The 25,907-nt window shown below is 35.0% G+C and overlaps 1 protein-coding gene across 8 annotated transcripts in view; it reads right to left on the reverse strand.

Moving 5' to 3' along the window:
- Positions 1-1,162: 1,162 nt before the first annotated feature.
- Positions 1,163-25,907, reverse strand: part of LOC136041689 (F-actin-monooxygenase MICAL2-like) — a 127,643-nt gene continuing 102,898 nt past the window's right edge. For 4 of the 8 annotated variants that reach the window (XM_065726415.1, XM_065726426.1, XM_065726422.1 and 1 more), the window contains 7 exons: positions 23,645-23,804; positions 20,334-20,488; positions 18,728-18,825; positions 16,525-16,669; positions 12,025-14,212; positions 9,463-9,633; positions 5,937-6,560 (listed from right to left, as the gene is read on the reverse strand). In XM_065726415.1, the coding sequence (XP_065582487.1) occupies positions 5,995-6,560; positions 9,463-9,633; positions 12,025-14,212; positions 16,525-16,669; positions 18,728-18,825; positions 20,334-20,488; positions 23,645-23,804 (3,483 nt within the window). In that variant the 3' untranslated portion in view covers positions 5,937-5,994. Of the gene's footprint in view, positions 2,032-5,683; positions 5,744-5,936; positions 6,561-9,462; positions 9,634-12,024; positions 14,213-16,524; positions 16,670-18,727; positions 18,826-20,333; positions 20,489-23,644; positions 23,805-25,907 lie in introns of those variants that run through there. The other 4 variants (XM_065726450.1, XM_065726456.1, XM_065726442.1 and 1 more) reach the window with 4 other exon arrangements.

Genomic DNA, 25,907 nt, shown 5'->3' on the forward strand with positions numbered 1-25,907 from the left:
ACAGCAGCCTGACTTCGACTTCATTGAAGATTAAAGGGCTCAGTATTAAAGTGAATAAAAGCTTTGGTGTAGATTGTGAAGAAATTTCGGTATAGTCAACCTTAGCTAATTCTTTCAACGTATTTTACTACACTAATTATTCATTATTATATACTGATATTAGGAATATACAAACACAGGGGGGGGGGGGCTGTCCCATAAATTCTGAGATTTTCCGTAGCTTCTAAATACTTCTCGTTCAAACCATTAGAACAACTTTTTGTTTTATTGCCTATTCCTTTCCCCTTCCCCCACTCCAATAAAAGAGAAAACTCCGGCGTATGAGCCTGATAAATATGTTAATTGAACCTGAAAGAAACGCAAAGAATTGACCGTTTAGTGACAACTCTGTCTTAAAAATTTACGAGTATTATTTACTTGGGACACAGTTATTTTTGTTTAATAATGCAAAATCTACATTAATAAAATGTAATAACAAGAACGTTTGGCCGAATTTTTAACATCAGGTAGTTCAAAACAAATCAGGAAATACAAAAAATATGATTAAAACCAGTGCTTGAGAACAAATCTTAAACTCTGAGCATTCAAGAGGCTTTGGAATCTTTTTAGCTTGTGCAGAGCAAGTTAATACTCTGCACCGACAGTCGAATCAAGGTTAGGCCCAGGATTGTGGAGAGCGAGTGTGAGCTTTTCTCTACCAAAGTTTTACCATAAAAACAACCTAAACTGTTCAATAAAGCAATTAAGTAAAACTTCGACCTACCTCCCAATAAGAAACACACATATACTTTCCAAAACGACAATCCAAGAAAGAGAGGACTATGAAAATTGTAGTAAATCAACATTAGAACTGGTCAATTTCTTAGGATACGACTAGTAGGAAAAAGTTAATTTTTTTTTTTTTCATAAGAAAGTGAACTTGCAAAAAAGCCCAATTGATTTACTCAATTGTAAAGCTACTTTGATATTTGCACAGTAAAGTTCACTTTGTAGGATCGTGTGTAAATTAGAATTTTAAGATTCTACACCAATTTTAATTTATATTATGATGCAAACTAGGCAATTAATTTAACGATTTATCATCTAACTTTATTACCAAAATATTAATTTAAATACGCTTAAATTAACTTTCATTTAAAGAATGCTTATTACCCTGTGACTCCCGAACAGTGTCCATTAGATGACCAAGGATTACTTAACCCATAAGCAGAATTACTATTTTCATGGTTTTTTAACCAGATGGATTGATCCGGATTAATCTGGATTAATCCAATTCCTCACAATTAAAGCAAAGGTAAACTCTACTCGCTAAAGATTGCAAAAGAAAGTTCATAGTTTTCAATAGCCATCTTTGTAAATTTATTTTTGATAAAATTTATTTTGACATAACAGATAAAACTATTACTGATAAAGCTAGATTAATTTCGGGCCTCAAAATTCTTTGATATCAGAAAAGATGAAAAGAATTCTCTTGAACCCCCAAACCAATGGACCTTCTATCTAAGCATCAGCATTCTATCTCCTATTGTTATGTGGTCAATAGTGGTGCTAATTCACAAAAATGTAGGAAGGTGGGAAGGATTTTTTTTTGTTCCAACCTTTTTTTTATAAGAAAAACGCATTATTCAAAATCTAGGACAGGATAATTTTTTTCGACCTTTTCAAATGAAAATATCAACAAAGGTTTTAATTTCAAAATATTGGAAGGGCAATTGCCCTACACCCTAACTGAGACCTCTGATGGCCCACATAAAGGCAGTCAGCATATCAAGGTCTACACGAATAATCCTTTCTTTCTTTCTGAGTCAAAATTCACGGAAAAACCCTGATTCAAAATAAAGCTAAATGTTAAGCACACGACACGCCCTATCAAACACAAAATAAAAGTCAAGCTCGAAAAAGGAAACACAAGCGAGTGCAATTGCCCCGTGATTAGGTCGTAAGAATCGTGGGATTTGTTAAGCTTAAATCAACCAACTATCTCGTGAGTGTTAGAGTTAAAACTGGTACCCATTTTCCTTCAATAAGCATCTGCAAAAGAAAAGCTAGTAAGTTAATGCGATTACTAATTCAGGTTACACAACTCATTGATTACAGATAGTGGCAGTATTTATTTATGAAGACTAAATTCCAGGGCTTGGGAGTAGGAGTAAAAATAAGAAGTAACAAAAAAATTTCGTTATTTTTGATTTAGAATAGTATTTTTAGTATATGAACAAGGTTCCCAGCACGACATTGCCCTATCAACTTCAAACTTGAATTCAAATCTTTAGATTCAGCTTTTTAAGTTCTGATTAGAGAATATCATATAATCAAAGTATAATCTTAATTTCTTAAATTAACTATACGAATTAGCTGGAAAGACAAAGCTACACAAGAAGCGGTGTCAATTAGGGGGGCAGGGAGGTAGCATGTGCTCTCCCATATATTCCCCCCGCCATATTTTGAAAATAACTTTTTTGGGGATATTTTCACAAAATGCCTCTTTTGGTATTTTCATTAAAGAAAATTGAAAAAAAAGCAAATTTGCTACTCTCCCTAAATTAAAGAAAAAAATTTGCCCCTCCCCATTCTAATTTGTCCTGAATTGACCCCACTGCACACAAAAGAGCCAAGGCAAATAAAGCATTCTTTTTACTCTGGAATTGTAAACCGAAAATTACTATTTCATCAGCGCTAGGAAAAAAACCCACTTATTCCCAGCCTTGATAAAAATTTTCCGGATACATTTCAATCATTTATGTCAATTGATTTTGACAATGTTTCGAAATACTTAATAGTTCTTTCATTTTTAGACAGCCGCTTATTTGATTATATCACAGCCAAAACTTTAACCTACTATTGCCTTTCCCCTAGATTTTGAACTTTGATTCTTGTTTTACTGGCAGAGATTTTACTGTTGTCTTCTAGTTATACCATATTTTGTTGATGATTTTGCTATGTTGATATTTTTTGATGTTCTGATACCCTTTTTTTGCAGAAACGTATGTTTTCTTTCATATTTACAAGTTTTTCGTGGATAAATTAAATCCTGAGTTAATTGAGGCCCCCCCCCCCCCCAAAAAAAATATTTTTACAGTTTTATTGAAAAAAATGATAAAATCACCACCCCCCACCAATTTTGTAAAAAATATATAATTCCCCCATCCCTTATTTCGGTTAATTGAAGCTATGGATTAGATTCTAGCAAGAAGTCTTGCGAATAATATAATTTGCCACTGACAGACAGCGTTTTTATTTATTATTATTATTAGTCTAAAGCCGTTGAAAAGCGAGAATAAGGACGAATAGGTAAGCACCAAAAAGTGAAAAATGAGCTGAATTTAGAAAAGTTAGTGAAAGCAAAGAAAGAAAAAGATCGGTATTATATTATCATGTGAGTTTTCTCATCTTTCTAAATTGAAATTTGGCAAAAAAAAGCCAGAAATACCGAGACCTGTCATTCGGGCACTATACTATTTTTTTCTTTTGGTTGCTCTTTTAGTTAATCTAAGAATAAGTTTTGATTCATAAAGAAGCAAAAAAGAGGAAAATATTATTGTGGGTGATCAGAAAATAATGACACACATGACCAAGACTATTGCATGCCCATTCTAGCCCAACTAATAGACAGAAAAACATTAGTTAGCAGTGACTGGTTTCAACGGGTTGAAGGGAATTATTCTAGAACAAGGAAGCTATAAAAAACATAAAAGAGACACTAATGCACAATGATAACCTATATTGGCACAAGATACCGGTGGCATTTTGTTCTAGCTCTATCTAAACATTGTAACAAGAAAAAAAAATAATCTTTTTCATGTTAGAGTCAGGGGTTAGGTTAGCTCCAAAGGTGAAAGTTCTTATACACCGAGAAAATCCCTCTGGGACTTTTGGGTTCTATTATCTGCAAAATAGAAATCTGAACTGAAGAGTATATAACGGAACGTCAAACCCGATTATTAATGGAAATAACACACAGCCAGGGCACATATATGATAAAGTCCAGGATTTTCTAAAGAATAAGTTCGTCATTATGACAGTAATAATGAAAAACATGGTTAGCTATGTGAAAGCTCTTTTTTCCATTTAATAACTAAATCAATTTACAAGATAAGCGACTTCCAGATTCTACAATTGACTTGATCCAAGCGAAAAAGTAGATATAAGCATCAACGCAAGATTTCTCAGAATAATAAAAAGTATGTACACGCGCTTTTACCTTTAAGGGGTTCTCGTCGATTTTCCAGGTCCATACCGTGTTGAATACTATCTCACCAACCCGTTTAGAATAGGCTATAAGTTTCTGGCTATACAGAAAATAAGATTATTTCTTAAAAAGCCTTTCTTGAACCATCCCGGAAACCTTTGGATTGTTTCAGAAGCTCCTGTCCAGGAGTGAACTCCAAAGATAATTTTGTTTATAAATAATTTCATAAGTATCAGGTATTTTAAGTAATTTTAATAAATTTTAATAACCTACGACAAACCGTATGTAGGAATGAGCACACACGTAATACCCCCCCCCAAAAAAAAACTGAAAAGTAAGCAAAATATTCAGATCATTTAAAGAATTCTTTTAAAAAACAATCAAGACTTTTTTTCTTAGTTAGAAGATAAAAAACTGAAAGGGAAGCAAAATATTCAAATAACGATCTTTCTTGGGCAACTACTATTAAATCACGCGTCTTAGGAGGGTTTAAAATAAAAATATACGCAGGGAGAGATATTTTTCTAATAGCCAACCGAGAAACTAGTCTTCAGTAGCCAATCTTAGTTGAACTAGAATGCATATTTTAGAACGAAAAATGGTAAAAATACTGAAGTCTCTGACTTCAAACTTCGACTTGAATTCTAAATCAGGTTAAACCTGATTGCTACACCAGAACTTTTTTGTAGGCTTATTATGGAAAAAACCATTTCTAAAATATTATAAAAAAAAGTTTCCTTCCCGCAACGACAATTTTATTAGATTTTATTAAACCAGTAAAATAGAAATCCAGAAAGAAATGAGGATTTAGCAAAACAAATTCCCATGCTTTGAAGATGAGTGCAAAAAAAATTACGGATCAAAATTTGCTTTGGATTGAAAAGTTATGTCAGGGTTTCAGATAAATAGCCCGAGTATTTCAAGAGCTTAAAAAAACTTCCGAATATATACACAGATCCGAGAAAGCTTTTATATATACTGGGAAGAAAGCGATTTGAATTTTATAATACTATCACACCACCCCGTTTAGAATAGGCTATGAGTCCTGGCTGAAACACTACTTTATATATACAGAAAATAAGATTAGCTTTTATATATAAAGCGTTTATATATATTATATGTTTTATGTATATTTGATATATATACATATGTTTATATAGAAGTTTGGGTATATATTTAAAAAAATCATTCAGTTTTTAAATATTATTTGTCAATTATCACAAACATCCTTAATAATCTTATATTTCCCTCAATAAGCATAATTCAACAAAAGTAATATCCATGAACAACACACGAAAAACCATCATATTCCCTGACAAGCTAACTATATAATTAGTAGTTAATGATAATAGTATAGAAATACTTAACACAAGTTTAAAAGTAATTCTGACAATAACAACAAAACAAGAAGTTTGGGTAAATAGTTATTTCACATGAAATAAAATCGCTTTGGAGATACTGACATGCAAAATAAGATACATGCCTGGTACTCACAACAATCAATTTGCCATGTTGTCAACTTAGAAGCGAAATCTGGAGAAAAATCCTTTTTTTCTGCAAAACGCCAAAAGAAAAAGAAAACTAAGCAAAAGTACTCGAAGTAAAAAAAAAAGTGAAAAAATCACAATAGTACGAATTTAGGGTTTAAAAATGAGTAGGGTATAACTCGTTTCTTCCAAATGGAAGAAACGAATAATGAAATTTCAATGTTTAAAGGTTAGTTTATCAAATTAGAGTGCAATAACAATCAAAAAAGGAACTAACTTTATTTTCTTAAAAAAAGAAGAAAACAAAACAATGAAGTATCAATCACGCATCATACTCGCAAAACCTTTAAAAGCAAATAACTGAGAAAATAAAATTGCATGTATAGCAAGGAAAATAGTAAAAAACACAAGCAAATCTTTCTTCCAGGATCTCTGTTTAAATTCTGGCAGGGCAAAAACAATTGGTTTCCAAATAATAGTTTTTTCAAGAAGTTGCAGATCCACTTCTTCCGCTGCAGGACGACGGCGATTGCCACTTAAAACAGTTTCGTAAAAGTCTACCAACTGACGTGTTTTTCCTATTCGAAAAAAATCATATTGATCATGCTTAGTGAAAAGTAATTCATCTTTGGTGAGTTTTTTATAAGCCCTTTTTTTATTTTGTATCCCAAGAATAGAGCAAACTCTAGACCTATGCTTTGTAAGCAGGTGAGCAAAATAAGCGTGTACTGCCACCTTGTGCCACGTTTCCAAACTACTATTAAAATGCTTAAAGGCCCACCTAGTTTCTGAGCCGGGCTTAATCTTCTCATGTGCCTCAACGGTTGCCAACATCTCTCCAAGTAAATTCGCCTGCTCACCAACTGTCTCCTCTCGACTTGTACCTAAATGTCACAAGAAATTAACATACAGAATGGACAAACGATAATGTTTACTCATAAAACATAATCAATAAATAAAAATATATTTTAACGGACAAACAAATAGACTTACCAAAATTGGACCCATTGCAAAAAAAAAAATTCAGGAAGGAAACTTTTTCTTTATATTTTGAAAAACGGGTTTTTCCATAATAAGCCTATAAAAAGGTTCTGGTGTAGCAATTAGGTTAACCTGAAAACTGAACTTGGCTAGTGAAAGATAAAACAAAATCTGTCGTGCGGCTAATATTACTGCTACTAAAAGCAGCTCATCGTAGAGTAAAACCGCCTGAGAGCTTCATAAGCCACGCAGACACTACACCTCTATTCAAAGCCTCATTCTCTTTTTCCTCCCTTTACCATGAAATTCCTGCCTCTTTTAAATTATTTTTTTCTTACCGCCTCTTCCCAATCCATTCGAATCCATCTTACTTTACCTTAGTCCCGGCTCTATTACCAGAATGTACAATTTTTGGCAATATATCACCCTACATCCAGAAAACGTGACCTGACCAAGCACTAGCACGTGCATAAGAAGTTACTATCAAAATCTGCCTGGGTGGCAAAGCGTCCAAAGCGTCCTGTAAACGAGTATTTGCACATTTGTGCATATTCTCTGTTCCGACGACAATATCATGCATTTAAGTTATTTCAACAGTCTTGGACACTGGAACTGAACCGCATTTTCTGTAAAGTTTGTTGTTTGACACACAGTTGCTCAACAGGTACCCAAAACTACCCTTAGACAATTCCTGGGTAACATATCAAGAAGACCTCCCTTAACTTTTCAAAGCACCAATGTTCCTTAACAGCTTTCAATACTTTGGTTTATAGTTTCCTAATTTTAGTGTTAAACTTTTTTTGTTGCTATAATTTCAAGCCTATTTCAACTACAAAAGACACACTGGGATATGGTTGCTCTATTTTTTACGTCTTCAGAGCATCCTTTTTTCCTAGAAATAACATTACCCAGATAGGTAGAGTTATCCACTCGTAACTGATCTCGCTACCTATAATTCCCTATTCGTCCTTATTCATTGTTAATTTAAGGATCGAGGTGTTCTTAGCGTTATTCTTCAAAACTGCTCTTGTACCCTCAGTTCTCAAAACATTTAAACAACATCCATTCCACATTTTAGCTTAAAACTAATTTTTGGCTAGATTGTAAGTAGTTTATGTATAAATTGCATCATATAAGAAAATAATCTGGTGATCGAAGTCTCTTTCCATAAAAAAAATGGTATAAAGGCAGGTGATATTGTAGCTAGTTTGTTTTATTTTAGAAATCGTTCGTATAAAGTTTTTATTAGCGCACAAGGTCTTCTCCAGGAGCTTATGTTGGTATGCTTATAAAGTGACCACGTTACTGACACTTGACCCTAACAACACAATGTGAGAACCTAGGGATCAAAACACCTCCAGGTGATTAGGGGGTTTCACATTCTTGGTCCAAAAATAAATGTCAGGCGTGGAGTCACACCACATCGAATAATTCCTCCCTATTTCTTCAATAAAGCAACAATTACTGTAGATGTATAGGTTCTTACCCAAATATATAACGCCACAACTGGTTGACTTACCACCAAAATTCAGTTTCAAGCAAGATGGCACACCACTAAATTGGGCACTGCACGTTCATCAGTTCCTCAATCAAAATTTGTCGACAGATGGATTGGAAGGGAAGGATCAACACCCATGACGAAATATCCCTCAGATATCACTCCCTTGGACTTCTTTTTACGGGATAATGTAAGGGATATTGTGATTCAACCAAGAATATTGTAGCTCATTGCTGACTTGAAGAAAAGAATCAGTAATGCCAACTGCCATTAGTGATAAAACCATCTTAGAGCGAACAGAGCAAAAAATGCACGCATAGGCCTCTATATAGAGCTCTGCCCATAAAGAGCGTTGACCTTTCAATCCTACATCTTTTAGGGCTTGGGTGTGCGTCTTGAAGTCGCTAATTACTTGGTTTGGGACAGGGGTCAGTGGCCTGTAAGCTCAGCCAGAGGAAAACCAGCTCTAAATGTGTACCTGGAGAAATCCGGGGAAGGTACAAAAGAAGGTTGGACGAAATCACCGGATGGCTGGCCCCAACCCGTCCATTGCACTTCTTGGCTGAGGGGCCATTAAACGAATATCAGCAGCCAGTTATGGGTATAGAGTCTATTACAACATCCTTTAATTTTTTTTTACCTATAAACTCCAGTTAAAAATTAACTTTTATAGACAAAGATTAAAATAAATTAAATCGGGTCAAAACACCAGTTAAATAAAAAAAAGGCGCCGTTGCAATCAAATATTTTAAGGGAAGATAGCTTTACGGAAAATCTGAATAATAATCTTTTTGAAAAAAGGCGACTGAAAAGTAACAAAAGAATTGCAATACTAGTATCTACAGAAATATTTTCATAATCGTTTCTAACCTCGGTAGGTTTACAAACATTGCATCCGGAAGTACATAAACATTGCATCAGGGTAAATGTTATAATTCATTTATATAGATATTCAGCTAACATGACCAAAGTAGCAAAAAGAGCAACTACATTTTTCCTTAACTAAGCTAGAAATACGGATATCTGGAATTCCATATCCCAGAAAGATGGGTATCAAAATCCCATCAAAACAGGATATCGATACTGCTAGCGTTTTTTTTTTTTTTTGTATTAAATTTAGAATCCAAAATTCATTATTAGTGCACTCCCCTATTAATCATTTGTGCAATGTTAAAATAAATCCTATCAGAATTTTGAATCCTATCAAGCCCACCCTCCCAATAGTTTTCTGAGAGTAACACTAGCTACACTATCTTATTATCGTTTAATACATGAAAATCCCTCAAAAAGATGCAATGAATTATCACCTGGATTCTGTTCCTGTAAAGATTTAACGAGAGATTGTTTCAGTTGAGCATGTTTCTGCTCAAGTTTCTTCTCTTCTTCTTGTATTCTTACCATCTCTTTGAGTTTCAGTCGATCTGCCTCATCTTTCACTTGCACCAGCATTTCTTCCGCGTCCGACAATGTTTCTGGAACTTTAAAATATATTAGAATTATGAAAAATTTTTAAGCAGCTCCTGTGAAGAGTTTATCGATATAAAGACATAGCTGGTGAACACTTTGATTTGGGTAAAGGTTTAGCATAGGTTTCGGTTAGCAATTTATAATTTTAAATAGAAAATGAGAGCTTCTAGAGATTTATATTTTAAAACACATGAATAATTCATTATGCTATGTATTATAGCAGAAACAATATTATAAGTAGCAAAAACATAATATTTGATTGACATAGGCCATAATGAAAATCATACAAGAATATTAAGGTGTTGGAACTTCACAATAAATGGCTTTCGAGGCTTTTTGGGATTTTCAGACTAATGAAACCTCCTCTTTTTCTCAAAAAATAGAGATAGTTTTAGCTAGTTTGAATGTTGCTTCTTTTTTTTAATATTTTGTGATCTTGGGATCCTAGCTCTTCAAACGCCAATATCAGACCTTTTAGTTTCGTTTTACATTTCCCTTGAAAGTGATTGCGTAGTTTTGAGAACTCAGATGTTTCGAGCTTCGGATTCTTTATTTTCAGTGACCTTAACAAAATGATCGAAAACCTGCTCTCTAAGGAGTCCTAGGGCATACCTCATTGGGAAAGAGACATTTCAGTGACAAATCGAAAACTACAGGTGTCAGAATATCATACTCTTAGATTTTACGCAAAAATAAAACACATTTTGGCTGAGAAATACTTTTCGAAAAAGAGCCCAAACAATGTTGCAAGCATTTGAAAGCTAGAAATGACTAAATGAATCAAAGCCCCTGAAGAAGCCCACCTAAGTTCCAGACTCTGCTTTAAACTTTTGACTGTAATAGTTTGTGGAATGCACCTTTTCTGTAATTACCTCCCTAAAGCCCCATTCTTTCTATAAAATAAATAAAAAAAATTATAATAAAATAGTGTGATTAGCATTTTTTTTTTTAGCGAATTCTGGGACACTGCACAAGGATATTGTGTAAATTCAGAGCGGTGACTTTGTACCAATATGCCATGACACACCAATGTGCCAATATGCCATGACACACCAATGTACCAATATGCCATGACACACCAATGTGCCAATATGCCATGACAAACCAATGTGCCAATATGCCATGACACACCAATGTGCCAATATGCCATGACACACCAATGTGCCAATATGCCATGACACACCAATGTACCAATATGCCATGACACACCAATGTGCCAATATGCCATGACAAACCAATGTGCCAATATGCCATGACACACCAATGTGCCAATATGCCATGACACACCAATGTGCCAATATGCCATGACACACCAATGTGCCAATAGATCCTCTAAAGGTTCCGCAACATTTTGAATGCTCCAAAAGATTTGAACTCGTAAATCACTGAATTTCAAAAACAAAGAAAATGATTTCTTCCATTTTCTTTTCTACTTTTACTATATTTTTCGTTTTGGTTAAGCCGGGAGTACCACTATAATTTCATGTGCTTCTCCGTGATCTGACGGTAAAAGATAGGTCAAATCTTCGTTTTGTAGAAAAAAATATGTCATGTGCTGTGGCTGTTTGGGCCTTTAAAACACTCAATATCTTAAATTTAAAAAAGCTTGTTTATCTCGCCTTTTGTTATCTTTACTAATGAGATGTTTGGAATTTGAAAATGTTCTATACCCCTATACTTCTATCAACATCTGTCTACAGGTGAGGACAGAAGAGTGAACCCCACTTCCTTCAAGATAGATCCGTAGGATTCACAATGGCGGAATTGGAAAAATATTGGCCTAAAATTCGAAACAGAGCCACGCCTCCCCCACCCAAGTCTCAAATTCCGTGCTCCTAAGTACCCTGACCTAAAGCAAAGACAATATATAAGGGAGAGGTAGAAAGGTTTAATGCTCTTAGGTCGTTAATATGTGAAGAAATATTTTGCATTTTGTCTGTACAGAACAAACCTAAAGAGCATTTACCCAGCAACTTTTGCAAATCTCCTTCACCAGAAGCGAAAGTTCAAGGTTCCAGTTCTTCATACTGAAAAAAAAATAATTAAGAGGAAAAATAATTACTTAATAGTGCTATTATGAGCAATGTTGTCTCAATAAAACTTTTGAGTTTAACGCAATAGGGAAGAAAAAACAAAACAAAACTTTAGACTAAGGGCGGTTGCCTATTACCCTCAAATATTCATCATGAAAAACATTGTCAGTCCACTTGCTAAGTATTAAGAGAATAAGAAAAACATTCCAAAAAATAAATGCACATCAAAATTGGCATGAAACCAACTGAGGCAACTAAAAACATCTTTATATTCTGGTGTGCTTATATCATAGGGTCTTTCTTTGAGAAGTAGAACTGATCATGTTTCTGGCATGATTACCACAGAAAGTCAGAGGAGCTTTCACGTACCTTTCTTTTTTTCAAGCACCTTAGACGGAGATGCAGCGGCCGGTAATTTCGAAGGTGAAACTGGCGACTTGACTAATGGTTTCTTCCTAGGAGAACCAAGTATACTGGCAAATTTATTAATCAGACTCTCTTTCTGGTAATTGGTATTGGATTCATTTGAAACATCGTCTGAGCTTAATGTCCGAACATTTTTTGTTTCCCCAACTCCCGCCCATAGATAAGCATTGTCACTTTTGAACTGGCTTGTCAAAGCTGTGTCAGGGAGTTCGGTTTCAGCAACACTTTCGAAAGAGCTCTGATGAGAGGAGTCTGGTATGACTTTATTAATAACAGAATAACCTGACTTTATTGGTGGATTGGTAGCGGGGAAGACTCGTTCTGGTGTTACTTTTGCATTTAGCCTTTCTTGACTTCTTCGAGATGTTTTATTTATTGCACTAAGGACTAAGTCTTTAACAACCATCGAGTCTCTTTCACGAGAATGCCTTAGATCTCCGTAGCTCTTTCGCATTTCTGCTACACCAAGTATTTCTTTCACGCCTTCTTTCTTGGTATCTTTGTCGTCGATCCGGCTTGTGTCAATAAAATCAAGCGTATCATCAATATTCGGTGAAAAGGCACTCTTTTTTGGCAAGGAGTCAGCTTTTCCAGGACTTGCAAGTGTCGATTCCTTAGTTAGAGATTCGTCATTTTTTGCCAAACTATTATCTGCAGATACATTAACATTACAGTCATTATTAAGCTGTAGCTCACTATCAACCTCCTCCATATTTCCTACGTCTTCAGAAAAAATTTCAGAGAATTCATCTTCCGTATCAACACTCGGTTTTTCGTTCTGACTTGAGGTTTCTAAAGTTAGGTTATAGTCATACTTATTAGACAAATTATCAGAAAAACCTTCCTGGACATTTCCAATATCATCGTACATCACTTTTTCTAGTTCAAATTGCTTTATTGAATCACTGAGTCGGTTTACATCTAAGCTAGGAGAGGACACAATGTCATTGTCATCCTTACCACTATACAAAATTTGATTATTTTCATTTTGCTTCTCTATTTCATCAAACGCTTCAACTTCTTCATTCTCAAAATCAAACAAAGTTTTTTCTAGTTCTTCATCAACAGAGCCACGTCGCAACTTATCTAGCCTGTATTGAATAGATGCAACATCATCATAAACCACTTGGGACGACTCTGGCTCCAAGGCTATTCCAATAGGGTTAGAAGTGTAAGGTTCAAAAGAATTATTGCAATCATTATCACAATTTGAATTCCTACTGCTAGGAGTCAACTCCATTTTTTCACTTATAAATGACTTATCTACAGTCTCTTTCTGAATGTTTCCTATATCGTCATATAATTCAGTTAGCACCTTTTCCTTAACTTCGGAAATGTCTTTAGTCTTATTAACCAAACCTATATCATCATAAACAACTTTAAAAGCACTTTCGTCTCCGTGAGACTTATCAACAGAAACTTGGGCAGCATTCTCTTCACTGATCAACGGACTGGATGTCAATCCAACACTATTAGTAACGCACTCTGGAACATCCTCACTAGATTCTGAATTCAATTCACGTCCTTCAATTTTTTGACGAAGAATGGGATTTATCACTGAGACAGTGCCCTCATCAGTTTTTGTTAGAAAGTTTTCACTGCTAACCTTAATATCTTTCATTAAGGAGGAAGGATATTTGCCAATTCCATTTTGATATACTAAACTCGTACTTCGCTGCAACGGTAGCTCAGCATACCTTTTATACAAATCCTCGTACTGCTCAGTGCTGTTTGATTGAGTAAAAAGCTTGTCTGCACTTTCCAAAAATGTTTGCATACTGGGACTGGGTTGTATAGCTGGTGCCAAAAGCTTTTGCATTTCTGAAATGCTACTGGTAGAACTTTGAAGTTTAGTTCGAACTTCGGGAAGTCTGGGACCCAAAGGAGGAGGTTCCGGATTCCTAACAGGAATATAATTCTGGCGAGATTTCAAAAGCTGACTCAAATTTGTACCACTGTGAGTATGGAACAGGCCTTCCTTGCGGGCATTTTCATATATATGTTCCTTAAGTGCCTTTCCCGGAAGAGGAGGAAATTTTTCTTCCGAGACTTCACCTGGTTCTTGAACGTTATTCTCATAAAAACTAAATTCGTCATCCACATCATTGTCAGTTGAATCACCATCATTTTCCTGTAAGTAAAAGAATTATCAATCAATGGTGGCTACAAAAGAGGGTACAACAGATAGGTAGATAGATAGATAGATAAGATTTTATTTTTACCAAAATTTTCATGGCACTGCCAAATTTCTTTAGTATAATCACATTAAAAAGCGACGCAAAGAAAAAATAAAAAAACAAAACAAAGAAAACAAAACACTTATCAATCCTCCTGACTTTCATTATACATTTTTACAAAACTAGGTGTAAAACTCTTCGCTAACCGCTGGTGGGAACAGCGTACCGGCTGAAGTTTGTCAACAGGCACTGCAACCCTGCGCGGGAGTCATTTTGTTGTGGATTGAGGGGGGAAAAGGGTTTTGTGGATTGGGTGGATCAAAGATTTTCTTCCGAAATCCATGCAGTTTATCTTTACTTTTTTCCAGAGTTTGTATTTTAAACCTTGTCAGCAGCTCTTCATGCAACATTTCTGCCTGCTTCGAAACTATCATTAGAGCTCTTTTCTGAACTCTTTCGAGCCTGGCGCTTTGCTCAGCCGTCAGTCCAAAATGCCATAAAGGAGCTGCATATTCCAGAATTGGGCGAATAAAAGATGTAAATAATTGGAGGGGGTGATATGGAGGGGCGCTATGTTTCGACATAAGCTTGAGCATCTGCAGCCCAGCATTACCCCTTTTTACTAGACTAGTTGTGTTTGCTTCCCATTTTAAATCACTGGTTATAATAACTCCCAAGTGTTTAATCTTACTGACTTTAAGAGAATCAGAGATATTTGGTAGGAAATTAGGTTCAGAAGAATTTAAAAATGAAATAGTTAAAATAGAAGATTTACTGTCATATTTGAAACGGAAGCTCTAGTCTTCACATTATCAATTGAAATTTGGGCTTTGCTACATTCATTTGCTTCACAAATTTCTCCAAGGGTAAGGTCATCAACATATTTCCAACGGACTTCACAATCATTAGCAATATTATTAATCATAACTAGAAAAAGAATAGGACCCAGGATGGTGCCTTGAGGTACGCCACAAAAAACTGGCTCAGGTTCAGAGAAAGACTTCTTATATTTTAAAATTTGGAACCTATTTATTAGAAAATTCCGAATGATTTTCACAGCAGCAGGGTTCACTCTAAAATCAATTAAAAGCTTAGAAATTAAAATGTTATGATCAATCAGATCGAAACCCTTTTTAAAATCAATTGTTATTAAGTTTAGCCATTTACCAGGCTCATCAACATGCTTAAAAATAAAATGTAAAAGACTGACTAGATAATGGGATGTTGATGTATTCTTTCTGTTACCGTACTGAAGAGGATCAAGGAGGGGTTCAACTTCAGCTTTTAGCCAATTTGCTAGAAAGCTTTCCTACATTTTGTGAACAAGGGGGTCAAAGTGATTGGTCTCACGCCGTCGAAATTAAGTTCAGTATCTTTTTTAGGGATTGGAGTAACATACCCCGTTTTCCATATCTGTGGGTAAACTGAAGAAGATGAAATGCAATTAAAAATTTGCGTTAACGCCCAAAAGGTATAAAATACTTTGGAAAGAAAATAATAAGTTCCTTAATGCAGATACTGACAACAGCTAAAGCAGATACTCGGCTTCGGCTTCCCTGAACTATGAGGTCGTCATGTTCTTTTTTTTCTTTCTCTTTTTGTAAAGATTTTTCATTCTTAAAACTTTGAACTACTAGAAACTTATATTCAAGCTTTGAACATTCTTTTTGAGGATTAATTGGGACATTAGATAACAAAAAATTAATAAATAAGAGGCCTAAGAAGAATTACCTACTCCTCTTTTAGATATTCATTCACTGCCATTCAAGGGCTTGAATCACTCCCCCCCCTCTGATCAGATTTTTTAGGTGTTCCCTAGCTATAAATGAAAAGATTCCTGACAAATTGCAATACTACTTTTACTCTGTACTTGAATTTTCGTTATTACGTCAATCCATACAAAAGGAAAATAGCGATTAATAAATTAACAATTATACAAACAGTACAATGTATCTACAAAAGAAGTAATCGTCTATGGAAAAGCAAGTAAAATAACGAGTCATAATGTTTTGATTTGATGTCTAGAATGCAAACTGTCCGTTATCCTTGATTTTTTTTTCTCTCTCTATCACGTAGAACTATAATAAAAAGGAACAAACACACCGCTTCATAAGCAAGGGAAAAGGGGTCATATTCGCCACTTAAACTAAGACTAAATTTACAAAAAAGTATTTTGGATAGTCGATACTTCTGAGACGTAAAACTAGGCCCGTGCTTTTCAAAAAAAAAAAATAGTTTATAAGTAAAAATTAAACAGGAAGCTTACATAATTTGCACCAGACGATACGTTATCGTATTCTCCTGACCTTAGCAATTGATCACTGTCATGGGGGGTTTCCTCCTCTTCTTCGTCTTGATCTTCTTCGTCGGAAAAATCCTGGTAGTCGCTTTCGTCACTCTCATCATCAATACTAGCCAAAAATAAAACAATATAAATATATATAAATATATATATATATATATATATATATATATATATATATATATATATATATATATATATATATATATATGATTATTTCTTAAGTTTGAAATGAGCGTGCTTCTACATTTATTTTCACTTTATTTTTAACATTTGGTTTCTTGTAAATATTTGACAAAGATTCGATCCTTTCAGACGATAATATGAAAAAAACTTCGTTTTCTTAAAGAGTTAAAGAGGCTGCGTCCCAATGTCGAACCTTAAAACGTACAGGAATTAGGAGAGGCAGTTGGGGGGCTGCCGCCCCCCAAATCCTCCGCTTTTAAAGACTCTTTTGTACAGTTTTTTTTGTTGTGGGGGGCTGCCCTGCCGCCCCCCTGACCCCCCGCTCTTGGCTTCGGAAAGGCCCTCTTTTAATTAACAAAACAAAAAACCTGTACAAAAGAGTCTTTAAAAGCGGGGGATTTGAGGGGCGGCAGCCCCCCAACTGCCTCTCCTAATTCCTGTACGTTTTAAGGTTCGACTTTGGGACGCAGCCTCTTTAACTCTTTAAGAAAACGAAGTTTTTTTTCATATTATTTCTGTACGTTTTTCTGCAACCCATGGTGGATGTAATTTAATAATTCATGTACTCCTCGTACAGGAATTAGGACTGCCTCTCCTAATTCCTGTACGTTTTAAGGTTCGACTTTGGGACACAGCCTCTTTAACTCTTTAAGAAAACGAAGTTTTTTCATATTTTGTGAAAAAAAACGCCCGATAAGGGACTTGAACCCTTGACCCGAGGATTAAATGTCCCACGCTCTACCGACAGAGCTAACCACCTGCATGTGTGCAAATATAACTTTTAAATAAATTTTAAAAATTTCAAATTAACATGGGCTCTTATGGAGAGAAATGCGTTAATTAAGTAGCTAATGCGTGGTTTCTGGAAAACACGGAAGGAGTTATCGGATCGAGCTGAAATTTCGCGGATAAGCTCCTGGGCCGTAGGGGACCTTAACTTGTGAATTTCAGCCCGATCGGACAACGTTAAAAGGGGGGGGGGGGTGGGGTTGGGGGGTCGAAACTTTCGGGGGGTTAAGATTTTCCTACGAAGCTTTCCAGGAAAATTACTCGGAGAATTCCGCATCGAATGAGTCTTCGTACACCCAGATCCGATGTCGGCTGTGACCTGTAGGCGTCGAGGAAAAAAAAGAAAGTGAACATTAAGTGGCTATGCGTGGTTTCTGGAAAACAGGGAAGGAGTTATCGGATCGAGCTGAAATTTTGCGGATAAGCTCCTTGGCCCTAGGGGACCTTAACTTGTGAATTTCAGCCCGATCGGACAACGTTAAAGGGGGGCTGGGGTTGACGGGTCGAAACTTTCGGCCAGATTTTCCCCATGAAGGAAAAGTTGGAGGGGGATGAAATTTGGCAGGTTTCTTAGTTGGAGCTCGGGCTACGAAATGCATCTCTCCCCATCCCTCTGCGACCACTGGAACCGAAAATCGCTTAACATTGTCGTGGGTCGCCTCTTTATAGAGGCACGAGTGTGCCTCCTTGAAAAGAAAACTGTTTTGAAAGAAACTTTAGGCATAATTTATTTTGATCCATTTGTTGCGCTTATAAAGATACTAACTATACCCGATGAGTTTCAAAAATAGAGAACAAACATGTAGAGTTTTCTACTTTTAGTTTGCTGAAAAGAACAAAACTTGGCATCTGATGTGGCTTAATAAGATCGAGTTATCTATAATTCGTTCTTTTACTTTTTTTTGAGAAACAATGTAATTAAAAAAATGTACATCTCTGTTCTCACTTTTGTTGTTGCTGTAAATGCCAGATTATATTGTGTTTCTAGAGAAGAAAAGAAGGTACTAGAGAATAATAAATCTTATGTTAAATTGCATTAAAATTCGTGTATTTAAATTTTTTTCTCAAATCCAGAGGACGAGAAATAAGTGAAGTAAAGTGTTTTTCTTCAGAAAAGCTTGCAAAAGGAAGGAGAAAACAAATTGACGAACTATAAGAAAGGCAAGGTTAGACAGAAGCAACTGGGTAATACCTGTCGTTGTCACTTCCTTCTATGGCATCGTACAATTCGTCTCCCGACAATTGCATTATGGAGTTTTCGAGAACCTCATAAGCTGCCTTCTCAGGCTCCTGCAACATAGAACAATTTCGTTTAAAACACACACACATACAAATATATATATATATATATATATATATATATATATATATATATATATATATATATATATATATATATATATATATATATATATATATATATATATATATATATATATATATATATATATATATATATATATATATATATATATATATATATATATATAATGAAAAAGATATCTTTATATACAAGAAAGTATTTTAGAAATACGACAATTCATGGTCATATTTTTAGTCAATACTTCTGAGACGCAAAACTAGACCCGTGCTTTTCAAAAAAAAAAAATAGTTTATAAGTAAAAAATAAACAGGAAGCTTACATAATTTGCACCAGACGATACGTTATCGTATTCTCCTCATTCGTTATCGTATTCGTATCGTTATCGTTATCGTATATCTCGTTATCGTATTCTCAGCAATTGATCACTGTCATGGGGGGTTTCCTCCTCTTTCTATATCGGTTTTCTATATTTTAGACAAGCAACAAGTATATAGGTGTGAAGAAAAGCAATAATTGTAAAACAGCATTACCTATTTTCTGAAATATGTAAATTCATTTATCCCTCCCATTACCTCCCGGGATTGCATTTCTGCGGAAGGAATTTCTTGCTGGACATCGGTTTTTATGCCTAAATTCACTTCAGCGAGCAAAGCCCTGTCCCCTGGTAATATTTATATGAATGCATGTATGAATTTACATATATGATACACTGTGAACAGAAGGCAGAGCCACTGACGTATTAATTTATAATAGACTGAAGATAGCGAGTGTTTTGGCGAGCTCCTTGCCTTTTTTCTTGCATGCCACAAACAAATGATTCCTAAGGTGTTCGAAGCAGGTTAAACCACTTATTTAGATCTACTTCCCTAAACTGATTGTACGATTACCATTGTTTCCACAATTCTTGTTAGATGCCTGCTGGCTGCTTACCTGCTCGCGTATTCCAATGCCCCTCTTATAATATCTGGCATCTAATCAGCTATTAAAGCTATAGGCAGTATTCATCGACTTCCAAGTCCCAAAAAGGGACAAATTTCCTTTTAAACAAACAGTCAGTTAAGAATAACATCACATATAAAAATTCTTGAATTTTAAGATATATGAAAAGAAAATCTAAAGAATAGCATTCGTTGACCCTGCATTGCCGCTTAAAATATCCATTAAAGAGGCCATATGTTCATTATCTGGCACTCAACTCTTTCCGTATTTTTTTTTTCGTTATTAGTGCTCTATAACTCGGCAATGGTAGCTGATGAAATTTTAAAACTTTCACCCGGTAAATGATATACATAAACGATAATACATAATGATATACATAAGAGATACAAGACAGGATTAAAGAAACAAAGGAGAGAGAGAGAGAGAGAGAGAGAGAGAGAGAGAGAGAGAGAGAAAGAGAGAGAGAGAGAGAGAGAGAGAGAGAGAGAGAACTAATTAATATTATTTGCTTGCACGATTTAAACTGTTCACTGACCTCTTCATTCATTGAGTAGAGTCTTTCTTTACTGGGTAGGCCATCACTATAGTCAGAAGGTGTAGCTAGAACTCTATGCACATGCTGATTAGCATGAGCAGAGCAATAAAAGAACCCACCTCCAAATTCTAAATCTCGAATGAAGTTATAACCACCTAAAATAAAATGAAAATAATTTTAAAACAGAACATCAATGATAAAATAAAAAAAAAGTACATCAAAATAAATGAACAAAACCACACTATTGCCAAGAATATATGGTTGCTATAAAAGTTACAGGCAGCGCAATAGCTCTGCGTAAAGTAAGAGCGAAATGGCTTCAATTTGTTTCTATTTTAGTTTTTTCCAGGGTCACTTTGAATGGAAGTTGTCGTAGGAACATCGGAGAGGGCTCATTTGATGAGAAATAAAACAAAAAGTTCTAGCACCCTTTTTAAGAGTCAAAAGTAATTTGAGGACAACCAGACCCTCCCCACTACCTTCTTACTTGTCGCCTTCTCAACCCCGATCAAAATTCTGAGATAGGCATTTTATTCAAAATAGTCGAAGGTCCGATTAATATTCCTCCGAGGATGAAACCACTCTCATAAACATGGGGCAAATCCTGTAAAATTTTGTAAGTTTCCATTGTTTATATATAGATTTCACTGGAAAAGATGTAAAAAGGGCGTATCTACAATACCTCAGGGGCAGCTAAGGGTATTAAGTTGAAACTTTTAGGGGATGTTTAGGGTGTTGAACTAAACTAAAAGACAAAAAATGTGTCCAGGATGTTAAAACCGTGTCTGCAATAAATTAGGAATGGCTAAGGGAACTTAGATGAAACTGTCAGGGAATTTTTAGGAGGGGGGGGGGGGTGAACTAAACTAAAAACATTCCGTGGATCCAGTTTGTCAAAAAGACATATCTGGAATACCTCAGGACTAACTAAGGGTATTAAGCTGAAACTTTTAGAGAATGCCTAGGGGGATGTTGAACAAAACCAAAAGACAGTATATGCTTCCAGGATGTCAATAGGGCATATCTTTAATATCTCAAGTACAGCTATGATTATAGCCAAAACTTTCAGGAAATGCTCATGGGGATTTCAAACTAAATCAAAAGACATTATGTACATCCAGGTTGCCAACATGGCGTAAATGCAAAATTTCAGGAACAATTTAAGGGTTTCAAATTGAAATTTTAAGAAAATATTGAGGAGGATGATGAACTAGATCAAACTCACTACCTGCATCCAGGTTGCCCATAAGGCGCACGAGTAATATCTCAAGAACGACGTAGGATATTAAATTCATACTCTCAGGGAAAATTGAAAGGGATATTGGACTAAATCAGAAGACGCTATGTTTGATCAAGTTGTCATAAGTACGTAAACAAAACTTCAGGAACGCCTAAGGGCATCAAGTTGAAACTGTTATGGAATATTGAGGGGTATGTGGCAGACATTATCTAAACAGGTTGTCAAACAGACTTATTGACAATATTTCGAGAACGGCTAAGGGTATTAAATTGAAACTTACAGGGCATATTATTATTTTTTTTGTCCAACAAGTTAGAGCTTTTTTTAATAAATGAGCTGAAAGTACTTTTATTTAAACGAACAACCAGCCAAAATAATTATAATTCAATAAGATGCTTATAATGAAATCATCAATCAATATCCGTCTATATTCAAGGTTGTAACATGATGTAACAAGGATGTAACATGAACCAAGAAAAAATTTGCACCGGATTCTGGTTGATAGATAATGCTTCTGGGTTTGGTTTGATTTGGTGGGCTTTTTTGGGCCGAAAACCTCTTCCTAGTTAAGTTATCTATTATGGGATGTCTCCATATAGCATTTTAGTAAATTAGGCATGAATACATAATGAGTCAGAGGTACTAGGGTTGAAATTGCTTTTGCAGAACTTTGACTCTTTTTGACAGAAGAGCATCGTCAGGTGTGGAAAACCATACAGAGACCAATAAGGTCCCAGGGACTCATGATGACCAAAAATTATACAGATGTCCAATCCAAATAATATTCCTCTTACTCATCCATTAAAGGTTTCACAGTAAAAACTAATTAAATTTGTTGAAAACTTTTTGTGCGAAACATTAATAGTAAACCAAGATCTTAATTCTTACGCACAAAAACCGAAGTTTTTATTCTTTTTTGTTTACAGATAATCCAAAACAAACCCAAAGTAGAAATTTAAATTCTTTTCAAGACAGTAAAAATTTCCACTGTCTTGAAAAGAATTTCCTTATTGTTTCTACTTTGTGTCTGTTTGTTATGCAAAAGCAGTGCGGTCTTCGTCGCTATTTTTTTTTTTACAAATAATCCGTTTATCAACCAGTAGAAAAACGTCAATTAAAAACAAACACAAATTGATTAAAAGAAGCTTTTTCCATGAAAGAAGTTTTTCAAGAAAAATAAAGACCTGCATTAAACCAAAGACGAGCAGAAACAGGGAAAATAATGATTCAAGCTTAAAGCACACAGAAATTAATGAATAAATGAGACTCAAAACGAAGAGAAACTACAATGGATAATCAAGCCAAACTTTTACGAGCAGGAATTAGTAAAGAGACTAGGGCTAAGCCTTCTAAAGGCCAGAGGGTCATTTTTTCTTTGCTGAAAGCAAATTATATTTTAAAAGTTCTTTTTTTATAACGTTAATAATTCAAAAATTGCTAAGACTTCCAGGAATGGACACCATTATAAAATAAACAGTCAGTCTACTTTCAATAGCTTTATTCAATAATCTTGGTGAGTATGATTTTTTCTTTCTTTCTTTTAATCTTGGTGAGTATGATTTTCTTTCTTTCTTATTTTTTTTTTGTAAATGTTAAGGCCAATAAAAACACACTGCTCGAAATAAAACTGTTTCCAGAAAAGCGCAAATAAGACATGCCAAGTGTAAATAAATAGAAAAGAGGTTATGTCTAAGTGTTTTTTTTTAGGATGATAGAATTAAGGACAATTTTAGCGTCTTATTTTGAGTTGCAAATAATATTAATTCATCTCATTCCTGTTGTAAAAAAAAATCAAAAAAATATATTCAACAGAAGGTCAACAGAAGAAAGAAACAGGATAAGCAAGACTTCGTTTAAGAACTAAATCATTAGTATTTCAACCCAAATAAAAGTCTTCTCTTTTATTTGTTTATCATTATAAATTTCCTATATTTGTTATTGTTTTTAGAACATAATAAACGTAACCTTAAAATAAAACTAACTCGCAATCCATTATTTGTGTTATGTATAATAAAAATAATAATAGCAAAAACCGAAATAATACTTTTTTTATTTGCTTTTTCTGACTCACCGATTCTTAGTCCAACATTGCAGTAATGACAACGAAGACAATTTTTATGCAAAATTTTTCCTTCTGTACATACTCTTTCTGCAAGGTAGACTGCTTTTTTGCAAATATAACAGCTGTCTGCCGGCCTTGGTGTGGGAGCAGGAGGCAGACTTCCTTTTGCCTAAAAAATATAAAATTTCGATTCAATTTCATAAATGGGAACTAGAGCTTTATTTATTCTGCAGGATGAAGAACATTAAAATAGATAGTGAATAGAGACAAGGTCTAAATCTAAAATAAATGTCATTTTTCAACATCCAGGAAAAAGCTGTGACAGATAAAGGTTTTGGAGTTGGACTTCCTAAACATTCATATTTTAGCTACATCTCGAGTCTGTTTCTCGGATAAATTCTCACCAAATCGAGTTCAAATACTTTATCAGTAATTGAACAACAGCAATCAATCCACCAATTTATTGCACTAAGTTAAACAATACAGGAACAATTTCTATCCATGAAACTAGTTTGTGCACGGCGACATTAACCAAAAAAGGTTACAAGTTTAAAATAAATAAAAAACATCCGGAAGGCAAGAAACGGACAAACATAGAGCAAGGAGGAATAAGCAGGGGAAAGATATAACGAAAAAGCGGAGAGAGTAGAAAGTCAATAGATTGGTATTTAACGAAAAATAGTATTAACAGAAGAATTCAGACAATTATTTGGAGGGATAGAATTCCAGAGTGTAATAGTACATATTGCAAATCGATTTTAAAGCCAAAAACGTTGACTTATGATGAAATGGAAACAACTTATTGAAATGTGCGAACGATACTTATAATTATGAGTGTAAAGAGTCAATACTATCGAATAGCCAAGAAAGAGCACCCCTGACAGTAAAATATGCTAGTTACTTTGCTTTTTATATGAGGAAGAAAAAAAGTAGCTTTTATAGTACAATTTTGATCACGTCACAGAGGAAGCAGAAAAGATTTATTAGTGTCGCTCCAAATACAGCAACTGTAATAAAAAAAAGACTTAACAAAAATAATAAAGCATGTAATTGATATCAGAGAGAGGGTAGAATTAACCTTATACATCAGGCTAGATTACCTTTTAGTATAATTGAATAGATATGGTAAATTTAACAACAAAAAGAAAACAAGAGCTAAGAGCTCATATGGCACTTGTGACGAGGCCGGAAGAGCCAAGAGCTCATATGGCATGAGCTCTAGCGGTATGAGCTCTAGCAAAATTCTAAGAATCAATAGATTGATTTAAAAGGAAAATTGATTTAAAGAGGTTTAATGCCGGTCGGTATTTAAAATAAGAGCTCTGAGACACGAGGTCCTTCTAGATACCAAAATTCATTGAGATCCGATCGCCCACTCGTAAGTTAAAAATGTCTCTTTTTTTCTAATTTTCCCTCTCCCTTCACCCCCCAGATGGTCAAATCGGGGGATACGACTTTATCAAGTTAATTAGTGCAAGTCCCTAACATGCCTACCAATTTTCATCGTCCTATTACGTCCAGAAGCAGCAAACTCGCCAAAGCAATGGACCCCCCCCCCCCCAACTCCCCCAAAGAGAGCGGATCCAGTCCAGTTACGTCAATCGCTTATCTACGACATTTGATTATTCTACCCAGCACGTTTCATCCCGATCTCTCCACTCTAAGCGTTTTCCAAGATTTCCGGTTTCCCCCGCCAACCCCCCCCCCCAACGTCAACAGATCTGGTCGGGATTTAAAATAAGAGCTCTGAGGCAACAGTTCATTCTAAATATATAATTTCATTAAGATCCGGTCACCCGTTCTTAAGTTAAAAATACCTCAATTTTTCAATTTTTTCCGAATAACCTCCCCCCCCCCAACTCCCCCAAAGAGAGCGGATCCGTTCCAATTATGTCAATCACGTATCTAGAACTTGTTCTTATTCTTCTCATCAAGTTTCATCCCAATCTCTCCACTCTAAGCGTTTCCCAAGATTTCCGTTTCCCCCCTCCAGCCCCCTATGTCTCCTGATTCGATTCAAATTGGAAATGGAGCATCTGAGACATAAAATCTTTCTATATATCAAGTTTCATTAAGATCTGATCCCTTTTTCGTAAGAAAAAGATACCTCAGTTTTCACGTTTTCCAAGATTTCAAGTTTCCCCTTCCAACTCCCCCAATGTCACCAAATCTTAAAATAAGAGCTCTGAAGCACAAGATCTTTCAAAATATAAGTTTCGTTAAGATCTGATCACCTGTTCGTAAGTTACAAATACCTCATTTTTTCCAATTC

This window comes from Artemia franciscana, chromosome 2 (genome assembly GCF_032884065.1).
Source record: "Artemia franciscana chromosome 2, ASM3288406v1, whole genome shotgun sequence".
Classification (NCBI taxonomy): domain Eukaryota; kingdom Metazoa; phylum Arthropoda; class Branchiopoda; order Anostraca; family Artemiidae; genus Artemia; species Artemia franciscana.